The sequence below is a fragment of the Bufo bufo genome, chromosome 5, assembly GCF_905171765.1.
Source record: "Bufo bufo chromosome 5, aBufBuf1.1, whole genome shotgun sequence".
Classification (NCBI taxonomy): domain Eukaryota; kingdom Metazoa; phylum Chordata; class Amphibia; order Anura; family Bufonidae; genus Bufo; species Bufo bufo.
This window is the reverse complement of record NC_053393.1, coordinates 315,451,531-315,468,548: the sequence shown is the minus strand read 5'-3', so window position 1 is coordinate 315,468,548 and position 17,018 is coordinate 315,451,531. Positions and strand designations below refer to the sequence as shown.

General features: G+C 41.3%; 1 protein-coding gene across 1 annotated transcript in view; it reads left to right on the top strand.

Annotated features, from left to right (window-relative positions):
* The window catches only part of LOC121002005 (pyrimidine-specific ribonucleoside hydrolase RihA-like), a 124,270-nt gene extending 110,001 nt beyond the window's left edge, over positions 1 to 14,269 (top strand). The window contains exons 3-6 of the mRNA XM_040433302.1: positions 3,462 to 3,641; positions 11,636 to 11,747; positions 13,083 to 13,219; positions 13,724 to 14,269. Coding sequence (XP_040289236.1) covers positions 3,462 to 3,641; positions 11,636 to 11,747; positions 13,083 to 13,219; positions 13,724 to 14,071 — 777 coding nt within the window. The 3' untranslated portion in view covers positions 14,072 to 14,269. The remainder of the gene's footprint in view (positions 1 to 3,461; positions 3,642 to 11,635; positions 11,748 to 13,082; positions 13,220 to 13,723) is intronic.
* The last annotated feature ends 2,749 nt before the right edge of the window (positions 14,270 to 17,018 follow it).

The window sequence follows — 17,018 nt, the reverse complement described above, 5'->3', positions numbered from 1 at the left end:
AATGGGTAAAAAATTGTGAGGTCTTTTTTTCCCCTGTTACCCCTTGTGAAAATGCAAAAAATCTGAGGCTAAAGCAACATTTTACTAGAAAAAAATAAATTTTTCATTTTCACAGCCAAAATGTTAATAAATTCTATGAAACACCGGTGGGATTAAAGCACTAACTACACTTCTCAATAAATTCCATAAAGGGGTACCTGAGGGTCTTTTCAAATGAGACATTTCAACCAAAAGCCAGCAAAATCTGTCCTCCAAAAACCATATGGCGATTCTTCCTTTCTGAGCTTTGTGGTGTATCCATACAGTTGTTTATGAGCACACATGAGGTTTTCTGTAAACTGCAGAATCAGGGTACTAAATGCTGTGGTTTCTTTTGTTGTTAAAGGGGTTGGCCAAATAGCCACTATATAAGTACTTTCCACTATATAGTGGGAGGTAGGGTAAAAAAGAGTTTCCTAATATACTTTATTAAAAAAACCAGAATGGTAATGTTTTTATAATGAGCTCAGCCCCGCATTGTGTGCAGCCCGTTCATCCATGGCTTATTCCTGTCAGAGTTCGGAGCGGGAAGAAAAGTAAGAACATGTCTGATCCCCGAAGCACTCTTACTTTTCTTCCCGCTCCCAACTCTGACAGGAATAAGCCGGTTGTAGAGACAGAGTCGGAGCAGGGAACGCACCAGTGGCAGGGGCATACTGGGCATGCGCTGCTCTTATTAGGAAAAGCAGTGCAAGTGCAGTTAGAATAAAGCCATGGACGAGCTTTCTCTAAAGCTCCTCCATGCCGCGTGTAGCCATTGATGAACTGGCTGAATGCAGAGTGGGGCTGAGGGGGCGGGGTTCACTATAAAAACATTACCATTCGGATTTTTTTTGTAAAGTATATTAGGAAACTCTTTTTTACCCTACCTCCCACTATATAGTGGAAAGTACTTGTATAGTGGCCAACCCCTTTAATCCTTGCTGTGTTACAGGAAAAATGGATTAAAATGAAAAAACTGCAAGTGAAATTTTGAAATTTCACCGTCATTTTGCTTTAATTCTTGTGGAACACCTAAAGGGTAAGCAAAGTTTGTAAAAAAAAAATTGAATAATTTGTGGGATATATTTTCTAAAATGGGGTCATTTATGGGTGGTTTCTATTATGAGAACTAAATTGGTCCTTTAAAAAGTTAGTTTGGGAAATCTTTTAGAAAATTTTAAATAATGCTTCTAAAGTTCTAAGCCATCTAACGTACGAAAAAAATAAAATGACATTTATAAAATAATGGCATAAAGTAGATATATGGTGAATGTTAATGAACAGCTATTTTATGAGGCATCACTATCCATTTGAAAAAACAGATAAATTCAAATTTTTCCAAATTTTCTGTACATTTTGGATTTGTTTAAAAAGTAAAGAACATATGAACCAGTGGCGGATCCAGAGCCTGGTCTCGGGAGGGGCACTTTCAGATTTTTTTCTGTCCGCCGCCACAAAACAATAGTGCTTATAGAACAGACTACACAGTGTAGCGGTATACTGTATATTGTGTGGCACAGTGTAGAGGTATACTGTATATTGTGTGGCACAGTGTATGCTATATGTGTATAACAAACATATTTCACATGAAAACTTACAATTACTTGACTTGGCCCTTGGGGATCTCGGACACCACTTCAACACTTTGGTCGGGGGCTCGGTGGAGCTGATGTTGTGTTTTATCCTAATGAGAAAGATTTCATAATAAGGATTTGGAGAATAGGCAGAGGGATAGCAGAGCAGGGAGGGGCTGGTGCTTCTACTAGGGGGTCATTCCATGGGGGAGTAATAAAGCCCCCCCAGTAGAAATAATGCTCCTTAGACAGTGCAAAAAATACCCCCTTGTAATGCCCCCAGTTGAGCTAATGTCCCCATATTGCCCCCATAATGTCCCAGTATAAAATACCCCTATATAGTGCCCCTAGTAAATGCCCCCATAGTGCTCCACACCCTCCTTCCTCCTAGTGTCCCCCATAATGTACTAGTATAAAATGCTCTAGTAGATGCCCTCAGTGTCCCCCATAATTTGCAAGTATAAAATACCCCTTCTTAGTGCCCCCGTAGATGATCCCATAGTACTCCTCTCCCCCCTTCCCCATAGTACCCACCATAATGTGTCCCAGTATAAAATTGTACTGTACAGAGCGCCCATATAAAATACCCCTTCTTTGTGGCCTCAGTAGATGCCCCTATAGTGCCCCCAATCATGTGCCAGTATTAATAACAGCCCCCAATCATGTGCCAGTATTAATAACAGCCCCCAATCATGTGCCAGTATTAATAACAGCCCCCCATGTGCCAGTATTAATAACAGCCCCCCATGTGCCAGTATTAATAACAGCCCCCCATGTGCCAGTATTAATAACAGCCCCCCATGTGCCAGTATTAATAACAGCCCCCCATGTGCCAGTATTAATAACAGCCCCCCATGTGCCAGTATTAATAACAGCCCCCCATGTGCCAGTATTAATAACAGCCCCCATGTGCCAGTAATAACAGCCCCCCTCTGCCAGTAATAACAGCCTCCCTGCCAGTAATAACAGCCCCCCGCCAGTAATAACAGCCCCCCGCCAGTAATAACAGCCCCCCCGCCAGTAATAACAGCATTGTATATATGTAAAAAAAACAAAAAAAACACTTATACTTACCTCCATGTCAGCGATGCAATGCAGGCCTCTTCTGGCCTGTGTCCTGCACTGTATGGCTCAGGCGGCGCGATGACGCCAGAGGAAGGGAAAGGGACACGCCTCTCCCTCCCCTGACGCAGCACAGGCATCTGTATCGCTGTCCTGAGGACGGCGATACAGATGACTGGAGATGAACTCACAATTACCACTAATATGATTTACAATGTGTCACTAAAAACCAATGTGTCTAAGAATCACTTGAATAAAAAAAACATTCCAAAGTTTTTACCACATAAATGTCTGATTTGCAAAATTAGGTAGGATCAGGACGGTGAAAAAATGGCAGGGTCCTGAAGCAGTTAAGTGATTGCTTGGAAAAATTAGCCCCGTCTTTTTTCTGCCATTCGTGTCATTTTCAGAAGTCAGAAAGCTAAAGGTAAAAAAAAGGCTAACCACTACAATTTACCTTTCATGGAGCTGCAGTATTCAATGTTGGCCAGCAGTTGGAGCCAGTGCTACACTATACTGCCAGCACTGAAAACACTGACATAGTATTCATACAAATGAACATTTGAAAATAGAATAAATTTGAAGTTCATACTTGAGGATAATTTTTCTGCATTTATTGTATTTACAGTACACGTTTAAACCTCATTTAATCAAAATAAGGTATGCTAATGTTTGCTACAACAGACCTAAGATGATATCAAGCGTGCACAATTTTCTACTGCAAATGAATTCTTAAGAATGAAAAATGTACCGGTATATCTGACATATTGTCAACTTCATTTTTTCCAAATTTTTATTTTTTAGATTCCTGTCTTTAGAGGAGCATCAACAGCTGTCCTAGGACAAAATATTCATGCATCTTATTTTCATGGTGAAGATGGTCTAGGAGATGTACCCGATAAGAATGCTTCTGGTTTGGAATTGATTCAGAAGGAACATGCTGTTGATGCCATGAAGCGATTTGCATCTGAATATCCTGGACAGGTAACATTAATTAAATGGATCAAATGGGCAAAAAGGCCTTGGATACTGTATATGCAACTGGCAACCAGTTCAGAATATTTTACCATACATGAGTTACAGGAGACTGGTCAGTGTATTTACTCCTGAGAATCAGATAATAGGTGATCAATATATAATTGGCCACCGTATATGTAATGGCAGTGGAGCTGCCAGAGTGGCATATTTGTGCCACTAGAATTGTGTGTCTCACTCAGGGAAAGCTGGGTGAGAAAAAAAAAAAACTGGTGAAATTGGGTTTTTCCTCAGACTGCTGGGTTGCAAATGAGGTTTATATTGCTGCCAGCTGGAGAGCTCATTTAAAGTTTTTGTTCCCCAGACTTAAATACTGATGACCTATCCTCTCAATAGGTCATCAGCAGCGGCATTGCTATAGGGGGTGCAGATGTAGCAGTTGCTACCGGGCCCAGGAGCCTGAGGGGGCCCAAAGACCCTTGTGCCATATAAGAAGACACCAGTATTATAGAAAGTGCATGCTGGTCAAGTTACACCTCAGGCTGGAGAGAAGGGGTTAGGTCAGGGTTTCTAAACTCCGGTCCTCGGGACCGACCTACCGGTCAGGATTTGAGAATATCCCACAGAATGAATACCTGTGGTAAGTCCTGATGCAGGGACATTAATTATATCACCTGCTCAATGCTAGGGAAATCCTGAAAACATGACTGGTAGGTGGGTCCCGAGGACCGGAGTTGAGAAACTCTGGGTTAGGTCAAGAACCATTTCAATTTTTGCCTCAGACAGCACCAAGGCTATGTGCTTCCCTGACACTGAGGGAAGGGGGGCCAAGCTGAACTCTTGCACCACGGACCATGAGCCTTTAGTTATGCCCCTGGTCATCATTATCTGATCAGTGGGAGTGTGACACCTGGGATCCCCATCGATCAGCTGTTTGAGAAGGCTGTGGCGCTCGCAGTAGCGCCTTCTCTCAACTTTCCGTAGGCCGAGTGACAACACATTCATCGGTCATGTGCCCTAGGCCCAGCTCAGCCCCATAGAAGTGAATAGAGCTGAGCTACGATACCAAGCATAGCCCCCTTCCCCACCCACGTCACGCCCTCTTTTTTTAGACCTGGTGTGAGCGGTGAAAAAAGTCACGGATTCGACCGCATATCCCCTTTATGACCGAATCTGCGACAGATATATGCCAAAAATTAGTGTATATCTAATAATAAATTACCTCCTTTGTTTCTACCAATATGGAACTGCTTTTTTGACACTTTTATTCTTTTTTGGGCAAGTGGTCATGGTTTAGATTTGGCTTATTTTTAGACAAATATGAGTGTCTTAAAGGGATGGTTCCATCTTGAGCTTTATGGTATAGCCACAGGATATGCCATAAATGTCCAATAGGTGTGAGTCTTGAGATAGGAGTGGTTCCCAGAGGAGCCATACAATCAGACATTTATGGCATATCCTGTGAATAAGTCATAAGTATCCAGATGGGACAACCTATTTAAAGGGTTATTTCCACCTATAACATTTATACTATATTGACAGGATATGGCATTAATGTCTGACTATCAGGAGGGGGTGCCCCGACCCTCCTTTTGTGGCTCTGAAAATGAGTAGGTGGGTGTGCATGTACAGCTCTTTCAAATAATCTCTATAGGAGTTCTGAAAATAGCTGCACATGCAAGGCCGGGTAGGCCTCATGCACACGGCAGTTGTTTTGGCACACGAGACGCAGTTTTGGCGGCCGCAAAAGATGCGGACAGCACTCCGTGTGCTAGAGGAAAAGACTGGCACTCACTGTATCGTCTGCGAACTCAAATCTTTATTGGTCACATGTAGTATAAAGTTCTGTGACGCGTTTCGACTCACAAATCTGAGCCTTTCTCAAACAGGTAATAGCATACAAACAATAAAGCATACACGATTTAAATAGACCGCCAAAGCGGAAGTGACATCAGGTAGCCTTGGTGATGAACTAAACAAAAAGCAAATATAACAGAAACACGTGAGGAAACGACCCAACTGCAGCAGCATCATTAACCCCTTAAGGACACATGACGTATCGGTACGGCATGTTTCCCGAGTCCTTAAGGACACATGACGTACCGGTACGTCATGTGTTGTTCCGATCACTGCCGCCCGGCCGGCTGTGATCGGAACAAGGTGCCTGCTCAAATCATTGAGCAGGCACCTCGGCTAAATGCGCGGGGGGGTCCCGTCACCCCCCCATGTCCGCGATCGCAACAAGCCGCAGGTCAATTCAGACCTGCGGTTTGTTGCGCTTTCTGCAGTTTCAGATCGCTGCGGTCCCTGACCGCGGCGATCAAAAACTTTAGTGTGGCGAAAATATATATTTATCACCCCCCCCCCTGCACCTCTGAATGATTTTAGCCCGGTGGGAGGTGCAGGGGGGGTGTTGCGGGCGGTGGGGGCGGTTCGGGAGGCGGGCGGTGCGGCAGGCGGGATCGCGATCCCCCGCCCGCCTCCCATTGAATAATCATTGGTGTACAGTGGGTATACCAGGGTGCCAGCACATTGCTGGCACCCTGGTATAAACGGCTGACATCGGTGATGCGATGTCAGCCATTTAACCCTTTCTATACAGCGGTCTGTACGGACCGCTGTATGGAAAAAGTTAACAGTAAGAGGGAGCTCCCTCCCTCTCCGATCGGGGGGCTGCTGTGCCTTTGCAGCCCCCCGATGGGAGAGGGAGAGAGCTCCCAGACAGCCCCCCGCCAGCCCCGTCCTCACCCTTCCCCGTCTGCGAAGTTGTGGCAGACGGGGAAGGTTCCCATGGCAACAGGACGCCGTCTCAGGCGTCCTGCTGTCCATGGTGCTGAACAGATCTGTGCTGAAAGCATAGATCTGTTCAGTGTAAGTAAAATACAGTGCAGTACCATATATATTGTACTTTACTGTATTATACAGACATCAGACCCACTGGATCTTCAAGAACCAAGTGGGTCTGGGTCAAAAAAAAAGTAAAAAAAAGTGAAAAAAAAAGTAAAAATCAAAAAACACATTTATCACTGATTAAAAATTAAAAAAATAAAATTCCCTACACATGTTTGGTATCGCCGCGTCCGTAACGACCTGATCTATAAAACGGTCATGTTACTTTACCCGAACGGTGAACGCCATAAAAATAAAAAATAAAAAACTATGATGAAATTGAAATTTTGCCCACCTTACTTCCCAAAAAAAGGTAATAAAAATGATCAAACAAGTCGCATGTACGCCAAAATTGTAACAATCAAACCATAATCTCATCCCGCAAAAAATGAGACCCTACTTAAGATAATCGCCCAAAAACTGAAAAAACTATGGCTCTTAGACTATGAAAACACTAAAACATCATTTTTTTTGTTTCAAAAATGAAATCATTGTGTAAAACTTACATAAATAAAAAAAAAGTATACATATTAGGTATCTCCGCGTCCGTATCGACCGACTCTATAAAAATATCACATGACCTAACCCCTCAGGTGACCACCGTAAAAAAATAAAAATAAAAACGGTGTAAAAAAAGCCATTTTTTGTCATCTTACGTCACAAAAAGTGTAATAGCAAGCGATCAAAAAGTCATATGCACCCCAAAATAGTGCAAATCAAACCGTCATCTCATCCCGCAAAAAATGAGACCCTACTTAAGATAATCGCCCAAAAACTGAAAAAACTATGGCTCTTAGACTATGGAGACACTAAAACTTTTTTTTGTTTTAAAAATGAAATCATTGGGTAAAACTTACATAAATTAAAAAAATTGAATACATATTAGGTATCGCCGCGTCCGTGACAACCTGCTCTATGAAATTACCCCATGATCTAACCTGTCAGATGAATGTTGTAAATAACAAAAAAAAAAACGGTGCCAAAAAAGCTATTTCTTGTTACATCAGGGGGGCTTCAAATGGGACATGGTGTCAAAAAACCAGTCCAGCAAAATCTGCTTTCCAAAAACCATACGGCGTTCCTTTCCTTCTGCGCCCTGCCGTGTGCCCGTACAGCAGTTTACAACCACATATGGGGTGTTTCTGTAAACTACAGAATCAGGGCCATAAATAATGAGTTTTGTTTGGCTGTTAACCCTTGCTTTGTAACTGGAAAAAAAATATTAAAATGGAAAATCTGCCAAAAAATTGAAATTTTGAAATTGTATCTCTATTTTCCATTAAATCTTGTGCAACACCTAAAGGGTCAACAACGTTTGTAAAATTTTTTGAATACCTTGAGGGGTGTAGTTTCTTAGATGGGGTCACTTTTATGGAGTTTCTACTCTAGGGGTGCATCAGGGGGCTTCAAATGGGACATGGTGTCAAAAAAACTGTCCAGCAAAATCTGCCTTCCAAAAACCAAACGGCGCACCTTTCACTCTGCGGCCTGCTGTGTGGCCGTACAGTAGTTTACGGCCACATATTGGGTGTTTCTGTAAACGGCAGAGTCAGGGCAATAAAGATACAGTCTTGTCTGGTTGTTAACCCTTGCTTTGTTAGTGGAAAAAATGGGTTAAAATGGAAAATTAGGCAAAAAAATGAAATTCTCAAATTTTATCCCCATTTGCCAATAACTCTTGTGCAACACCTAAAGGGTTAACGAAGTTTGTCAAATCAGTTTTGAATACCTTGAGGGGTGTAGTTTATAGAATGGGGTCATTTTGGGGTGGTTTCTATTATGTAAGCCTCGCAAAGTGACTTCAGAGCTGTAGTGGTCCCTAAAAATTGGGTTTTTGTAAATTTCTGAAAAATTCCAAGATTTGCTTCTAAACTTCTAAGCCTTGTAACATCCCCAAAAAATAAAATATCATTCCCAAAATAATTCAAACATGAAGTAGACATATGGGGAATGGTAAGTCATCACAATTTTTGGGAGTATTACTATGTATTACAGAAGTAGAGAAACTGAAACTTTGATATTTGCTAATTTTTCCAAATTTTTGGTAAATTAGGTATTTTTTTTATGCAAAAAAAAAGAATTTTTTGGACTTCATTTTACCAGTGTCATGAAGTACAATATGTGACGAAAAAACAATCTCAGAATGGCCTGGATAAGTCAAAGCGTTTTAAAGTTATCACCACTTAAAGTGACACTGGTCAGATTTGCAAAAAATGGCCTGGTCCTTAAGGTGAAATAAGGCTGTGTCCTTAAGGGGTTAAAGACAGAATTAATGTAACATATAAGGAGTTCTCCAAAAATAGGGACGATTTCAAGATGAGATGATGCGGTTGGGGGTTCATCACGTTTTCTGAAAAAGAGAAAATAGACAAATCAATTAAACGATTACATAAATATAAAAATAAATATAAATGATGGAGCTTGGAAATTACAGGAAACTATTGAGATCATACTCCCGGTTCAATCCCCTGGGTTCAAGTGTCTGCAGTGTGTGAATCCAATAGGATTCACGTTTTTTTTTTTTTTTTTTTAATCCTGTCACCCCCTCTGCGAGGTTGCAGTACATATTCAATAATCTGGAAGCGCAGTTGTGCGATATTATGACTACAGCGATCCAAGTGGTAAGGGATCGGTAGGAGCAGGTTCTTTTTACGTATAGTGGACTTGTGTTTCGAGAAGCGATCCTTCATCCGCATAGAGGTCTCTCCTATATATAGGAGTCCCCACGGACATTTCAGTAGGTACATTACGTAGTTGCTATTGCATGTGAAGAATCCCTTAACAGGAAATTGCTTTCCTGTATGGGGATGTAGAAAGTATTCTCCTCTAATTACACTCGAACAGTGTATACATCCCAAGCAGGGAAATGTACCCTTTCTTGGAGTGGACAAAGTACGCTGTCGCTTCTCAATCTGACTGCTACCCACATCAGCCCTTACCACCATGTCGCAAATTTTTTTGTTGCGCTTATAGCAGATTAAAGGAGGACTCTGAAACTCCTCCACAGAGGGGTATGCCCTGGATAAAATACTCCAATGTCGATTGAAAATAAGTCTACACTTGTTCACCCATGGGTGATACTTAGCGACAAATGCTATACGTGACTTTTTTTCTTCTTTAGGACCCAAAGAAGTAACCTTATTCCTCTCTCTATTGAGCAGTGAAGTGGGATAACCTCGATTTTCAAATCTCACTGACATTTCATTCAAGCGATTTTCCTTAACACCTGCACTAGAGACAATTCTGCGAACCCTGTGGAACTGGGAATGGGGCAGTGCTTTTCTAACTGTGGGGGGATGATTACTGGAATAATGGAGAAGAGAATTCCTGTCAGTACTTTTAATATATAGATCAGTCTCCACTGCTCCATCCTCACCTTTAATCACAAGGGTATCCAAAAAATTAATCTCATGGTTATCATAGTGCAGCGTAAATTGGAGTTCATGCCATACAGAATTAAAATAATCTGCAAAATCCCGAAGGGATCGAATGCCGCCCCCCCCCCCCCACACGCAAAACACGTCATCGACGAATCTTCGCCAAAAAATACAGTGAAGTTTGAATAGTTCATTATTGTAAATATATTTATCCTCAAACCATGACATGTAAGAATTTGCGTATGGCGGTGCGGCATTCGAGCCCATCACGGTCCAACAGCACTGCTGATAATATGTATCTTGAAACAAAAAATAATTTTCATTCAAAATGATCTCAAGTAAACACAAGAAAAAATATTTCTCACGTTCTGTGTGAGAGGAAAAGGATAACAACCACTCTACAGCCCGTATGCCCTTGGAGTGGATAATGGAGGTGTATAAGGAGCATACATCGAAAGTGACCAATAAATCATCATCCTGTAACGTCAGGTTCATAATCTCACTTAAAAATTGACTGGTGTCCAGCAAAAAGGATGGCATATTTTTAGTAAGAGGTGTCAGGACCTTTTCAAGAAGAATCGCTGGTGGGGATAAGATAGAATCAGTCAGGGCCACAATTGGACGGCCAGGAGGTTGACTAAGAGATTTATGCACTTTGGGGAGTGTATAAAACACTGGCGTTACAGGATGATGATTGATCAACTATTCCCCCAATTTGGGATCAATGGTTTTATCAGATACAAACGCATCCACCAAAGTACAAAGCTTACTCTTGATAGTAAATACCGGGTCCCCCTTTAATGGCCGATATACTTCAGTATTAGCCAATTGGCCCAGAATCTCAGTTATGTAATATTCCTTGTCCATCAGGACAAGGGCACCCCCTTTGTCAGCAGGTTTAAGAATTAAGGTACTATCCTGTGTCAAATCCTCTATAGCTTGTCTTTCAGGACGTGAGAGGTTTTGAGTTAAATGAAACCCACACTGTCTTACATCCTGTAATGCTTGCAAAATATTGCGCTGGACCAAAGAAACATCGCGCTGCTCCGTTCCGTGGTCCGCAAAAAAAATATAGCCTGTCCTATTCTTGTCCGCACTTTGCGGACAAGAATAGGCAGTTATATTAAAGGCTGTCCGTGCCGTTCCGCAAATTTCGGAACGCACACGGACGCCATCCGTGTTTTGCGGTTCTGCGATTTGTGGACAGCAAAACACATAACGGTCGTATGCATGTAGCCTTAGGGGGACCCCTTTTTATGTGGTACGTGTTGGTCCCAGAAGTGGGACCTATATCACATATATGGCATATCCTATGAATATGCCATAAATGTCCGAGATAGGCATAAACCTTAAAAGTTAGATTTTTGGCACGAATATCTTAGGCTAAACAAAAAGACACCAAATGTAACAATGTTCTGACACATTTGCTAGATTTATATCATACAAAATAATAAACTGAAGTAACCCCCCCCCCCTCTCCCCAGTAAGAGAATTCAGACATTAGGCTCAGAGTTTTTTAGATAGATCTTCCCGCAGGTTTTCAGTCACAGCTGGAAGTGGATCCAGCAGGAAGGAGAAGTGTGTAAGTCCTTCCAACATATTTTCTATCCCTTTCACTTCTGGCTTTGACCGAAAAACCTGAAAGAAAATCTGCTTCAAAACCTCCAAAAACTCTGTATGAATATACCCTATATCTTTGCCATAAAGTGAATTCATTCATCTTTTTTTTCATTTCAGATTTCTTTAGTGGCTACAGGCCCATTGACTAACGTAGCCCTCGCAGTGAGAATGGACCCTACCTTTCCCCAGAAACTTTACAGTTTGTACATAATGGGAGGAAATATGGAATGTAAGTCACAGAGTATGGCTTTTCTATACATATTACATTAGGATTGTGGTAATCACAGTATTGCTCATGAGCGCTGTGGTCTCTTCTAACAGCTGATCAGGGTGCATGCTGGAAGTCGGACCCTGGCTGATCTGATATTAATGTTTTCATTCACAAAAGACCAATGGGACTAACATATAATTTTTTTATTTTTTTATTATTGCATTATACTTATTTTAAGCTAAAAATCTTTTTTTCAATTGGTCTTTAACGATATGGAATCCTTTTTTCTGTACAGAGCTGACATGCTCTACTAGCTGCCTGTGGATTTTTGTCTATTCCGTCATCTGAGCAATTTATTGAAACAAAAGTCAACAACAGTAGTGGGTATACCCCCACAAAAAAAATTCATTGTCTCAATAACTTGTCATGTGGCCTTGAGCATCAATTACAGCTTCTTATCTCTGCTCTCTCACATTATAAGCACTCATTAGAGCTCAATCCTTATCTAACTTTCATATGTACAGCGCTATGGAATTAATGGCTTTAATAATAAATAATAATAATAATAATAATAATAATAACTGATAAGAATGTGGCTTAAATAAGTGTTTAGAGAAGAGGGTTATTAGTGAAAGTAAAAGTACCAGTCACACAGTTAGAAAAACAGTTAACCCTTTGTGACTGAACAGCTGAATATTTTTAATAAAGGCTTTTTTTGCCTATTTGATCCATTTAATTAATGTTACCTGGCCAGGATATTCAGATGAAAATCGCTTCATGGCATCAACAGCATTCACAAATAGGACTTTTCTGTATTCTTTTAAGCTTGGAAAACCCCTTTAGGAATGTTATAGTTATTTATTTATTTTACTCCTTTATTGTGATATGTGAACCTAGCCATGTAGGAATATCACTGTGCAATGTGCCATTTCTAATTTTGTAACTTTTAGGGTGTATATATATATATATATATATATATATATATATATATATATATACACTATATGTATTTTGCAGTCAGCAAAATGCGGATCCTCAAAAAATAGGCATGACGTTTGTAACAATGCCTATTCTTGTACGCAAAAAGGACAAGAATAGGACATGTTCTATAGGACTGCAGAACAGATATATGTATGCGGACAGCATACGGTGTGCTGTGTGTTTTTTGCAGTCCCATTGAAATAAATGGGTCCGCATCCAATCCAGAGAAAATGCGGGATCAGATGTGGACCAAAAATACGGTCATGTGAATGGGGCCTTGGGAAAAGAAAATTTAAATACAGTACCTGAATTTGATACATGTGTGGCTTCTGATGTAAAATAGACTTAACTGATTGAATTCCCTTTCTTTAGCAAGAGGAAATACTACGGCTTGTGGAGAGTTCAACTTCGTTGCAGACCCAGAAGCTGCTTACATTGTCCTCAATGACTACTTGTGTAAAACATATATTGTCACATGGGAGTATTCATGTCGTCACAAGCTCTCATGGGTAAGTACAGTAAATTAATTTCAGTGTTTATAGGACAAACGTAGGCTAACGTCTAAGCTAAACTGCACTTATCACACTTTTATGACTTTTTTTGTTAGAAAGAATAATAAAATATATAATTAAAGACCCTTGTAAAATTCCACTGTATACTTGTTCAAGGGGTTTTCTCACTTCAGCAAGTGGAATTTATTATGTTGAGAAAGTTAATACAAGGCACTTACTAATGTATTATGATTGTCCATATTGCCTCCTTTGCTGGCTAGATTAATTTTTCCAGCACATTATACACTGCGGTGGACGTGCTTGCACACTATAGGAAAAAGCGCTGGCCTCTCTGGTGGCCAGAAGCATGGGAGTACATCTGAACTACACATTGCAATGCAATTTTATTTGCTGGCTGCCAGCAAAATAGGATCTAGACCTGTACATATTAAAATGGTGCAGATGACAATATTCCGCTTTGAGGCATACTACGATATAATATTTTCTGTTTGGATCACACAGGAGTGGTATGATAAATGGGTGAATATGGGGACCAAGAAATCGGACTTTATAAAGAAGATCTATGCCCACAGTCTGCAGTACTCCAGGAGTGAGAAGGAGTCCAAAGCACTTGTGGATGGACCTGGATTTGTTTCCTGCGACTCCTATGCAATGGCTGCAGCCATTGATGAGAGTACAATTACAAAGGTCATTGAATGTGCAGTAACAGTGGAGCTCTCTGGAAAATTTACTCGGGGAATGATGGTTCTGGATTTAATTGATGAACTCAAGAAAAAAAATAAGGCCTTTGTAATAAGTGGATGTGATATGGAAAAGTTTATAGCACTGATGGAGATCTCTGCCAAATAAATAATCTGATTGTACTTTTACTGGGAAATAGTTATGTGGGTCGTAAGATACAACAGATTACCTTTAGGATATTTTAAAACCTATTACTGTGTTTAATATTGTATTAGACTTGGGCAATAAACTTATGATAGCTAACTTTTCAGTCATGTTGTATTCCCTTTTATCTGCTAAATATTATTAAAGTAAGTTTGACTGGAATCTGCTCTCATTATTTGTTCTCAACTTACACTAGTCACAAAAAGTTGGGGATATTTGGCTTTTGGGTGAAAACCTAAAAATTTCACTCTTCAGTGATACTATATCATGAAAGTAGGGCATTTAAGTAGAAGCATGCAATGGTGGCTTCCTCATCTCAAACAATTTATTGAAACAAAAGTCAACAACAGTAGTGGGTATGCCCCCACAAAAAATTTCATTGTCTCAATAACTTGTCATGTGGCCTTGAGCATCAATTACAGCTTGATAGCGACATTTCATGCTGTTCACAAGTCGACTTATTGTCTGGCATCCCACTCTTCTTAAAGGGTGGCCCACAGGTCATTGAGGTTCTGGGATACAGAGTTACAAGCCTCTACATGGCAACTCAGCTGATCCCATAGGTTTTCAATGGGATTTAGGTCTGGAGAAAGTGCACACCACTCAATTTGAGGTACCCCAGTCTCCAGCAGCCATTCCCTAATTATGCAACCTCGATCAGCTGCCGCATTGTCGTCGATGAAGATGAAATTAGTCCTGTGTTGTTAATGCAGAGGCACAATTATAATACCCCAGAGTAGTATTACGATTCCTGCACACTGCTACTGTATTTCACTGCTAACCACAATGTCATCTATGTATTTGTTCCAGGTCCCCCTACATTGTGCATTTCTAATGTTATGAAACGGTTATGTTTGTGTAATGTGCCTGGTTCACCAGCAGGTGGCAGTGTATATGGCAGAGAGATCCTTAGATAAAATGGAACTTTCCATTCCATTCTCTCCATTTTGGGCAGAAGTGAATTAGTTCTGTTTCCTGCCAAAGGGAGGTGCTGCAGTTCTAGTCGATTCCAGTCTAGTGTAGACAGTGGAGCTGAAAAGACGTGCCAAGGTGTCGCAGCACAGAGATGCCCCCCTCCTGCAGCAGGAGTCTCTCTAGAGGGAAGCAGCTCATAGAGCACCATGACTCCTTACAGATTTACAGGCAGAATATTGCGAGGTGGTCCACATTTAAAGGCACCCCACTCCAAAGGTACCACAACAGCCCTAAAGTCCAGCAACCAGACTAGAGCCGAGTTTAGCACAACAGAGAGAGAAAGCAGGGTACTCAAGTTTGCCTGCCAGATTATGCCAAAGCCTACTGGAACCAAGAGAAAACCTGAATATTGTCTGGATACAAGTTTATGCAAGTAAAGCTGTTGAACTTTTATAAGACGAAGAAAAGAAAAATCTCTGCGTCCCAGCCTGGAACGCACAGACGTCTGCTCCTCCCTGCCCTGTCGAGCGCCCCGCCCCTTGGTGCGCTCCATACAGCATCTTCAAACGGCCCCACCTCCGGCCGGCACCTTTCCTTCCCCTCCTCCTGCTCATGCGTTCCACTGGTGGAACGCATGGCGCACATCCGCTCGAGACCCCGCCTCCTCACCAGGGTGTTTGCGTTCCACAGTGGAACGCACCAGGAGCGATCTAAGCCTGATAGAGGTTCTCAGGCTACGAGAACCCTGCTAGGCACTTCATAACTTCCTTCTTAAGATACTCTGAAATGCATTAAAGCACTATACTTAATCGGACGATGTATTTTGGATGACTGGGGGGGATGAGAGGACCGGAGGTGACGCTCCGCCTACTTCCGGTCCCCGCCAAAACTCTTGGTAAATAGTTTTTTGATTGTTTAATTAAGAGACCTATATATATTCCTGGCTACATGCACTTTATGTTATGTGTTTTTAACCAACACTGCTCTTGAGAAAGGGGAAGACACCCCGAAACGCGTTGAGCTTCTATCTATTTATGCAATAAAAAACTCTCCATTTGGAACCCTGACTACCATCATTTGGGACGTGGAGGAAAGTTTATACTACCTGACAAGCGATCTCGGCGGGGGAGGAGCAGGTATAGGTGTATTTTGCTTATCCTATATCTCCCTCCCTGGTGAAGTAAGTCGCCTTCCGTTTCTTTCTCATATAAATTTTTTAACATTATTTATTACTATTCATATTATTTATTATCTTTTAAATACCCGTACAGTGATACATGTGTCGCCATATATCGATACTGTGAAATAGAACCATTATAACAAAATATAAAGAGACACAGTGATATATAGGCCTACCATATACTGAGACTGCGAAATAGAACCGCTAACTATACAGACACAGTGATATATATGCCCCTGCAATATATAGATACTGTGTAGCAGAAGCACTAATCCAACTAGCAAAGTATTAACCCTCCATAGACTACACCGCCCTGACTTTTTTTTTTTTTTTTTCTTTTCTTCACCTTGGCGCCCCTGTGCAACTGCCCACTATCCTTGGGCAAGCCCCACAGCACACTTTTTTATATTTTATCTTCATATTATCTCGCAGTGCACTGACGTACACTGCTTTAGGGTGCTGCCTCGGTGAATACCCACCTAACCACCTACATCCCATCCCTAATATTTTGTCACTTCTAAATAGTCCTCTTGGCGCTCCAGAGAATACTTTCCCTCCTTCCCTTTCTACTGCGGTTAATCCCCCTTCTCCTTTTTTCTCCTTATTTTTTCTTCTTCTTCAACAAACTTTTATAAGAGTCTGGACTCAACTTATTCTCCACTTCCACCATTACTCATCCCCTTTATTGCTTCTCATCCCCTTTATTGCTTCAGGGCCAAACCCTGGGAGTGACGGTATCCAGGTAGGAGCACCGTGAAACACAGACAAACTCTTAAGGGCCGCACCACACCACTTGGATTTTACTATAAACCTGGG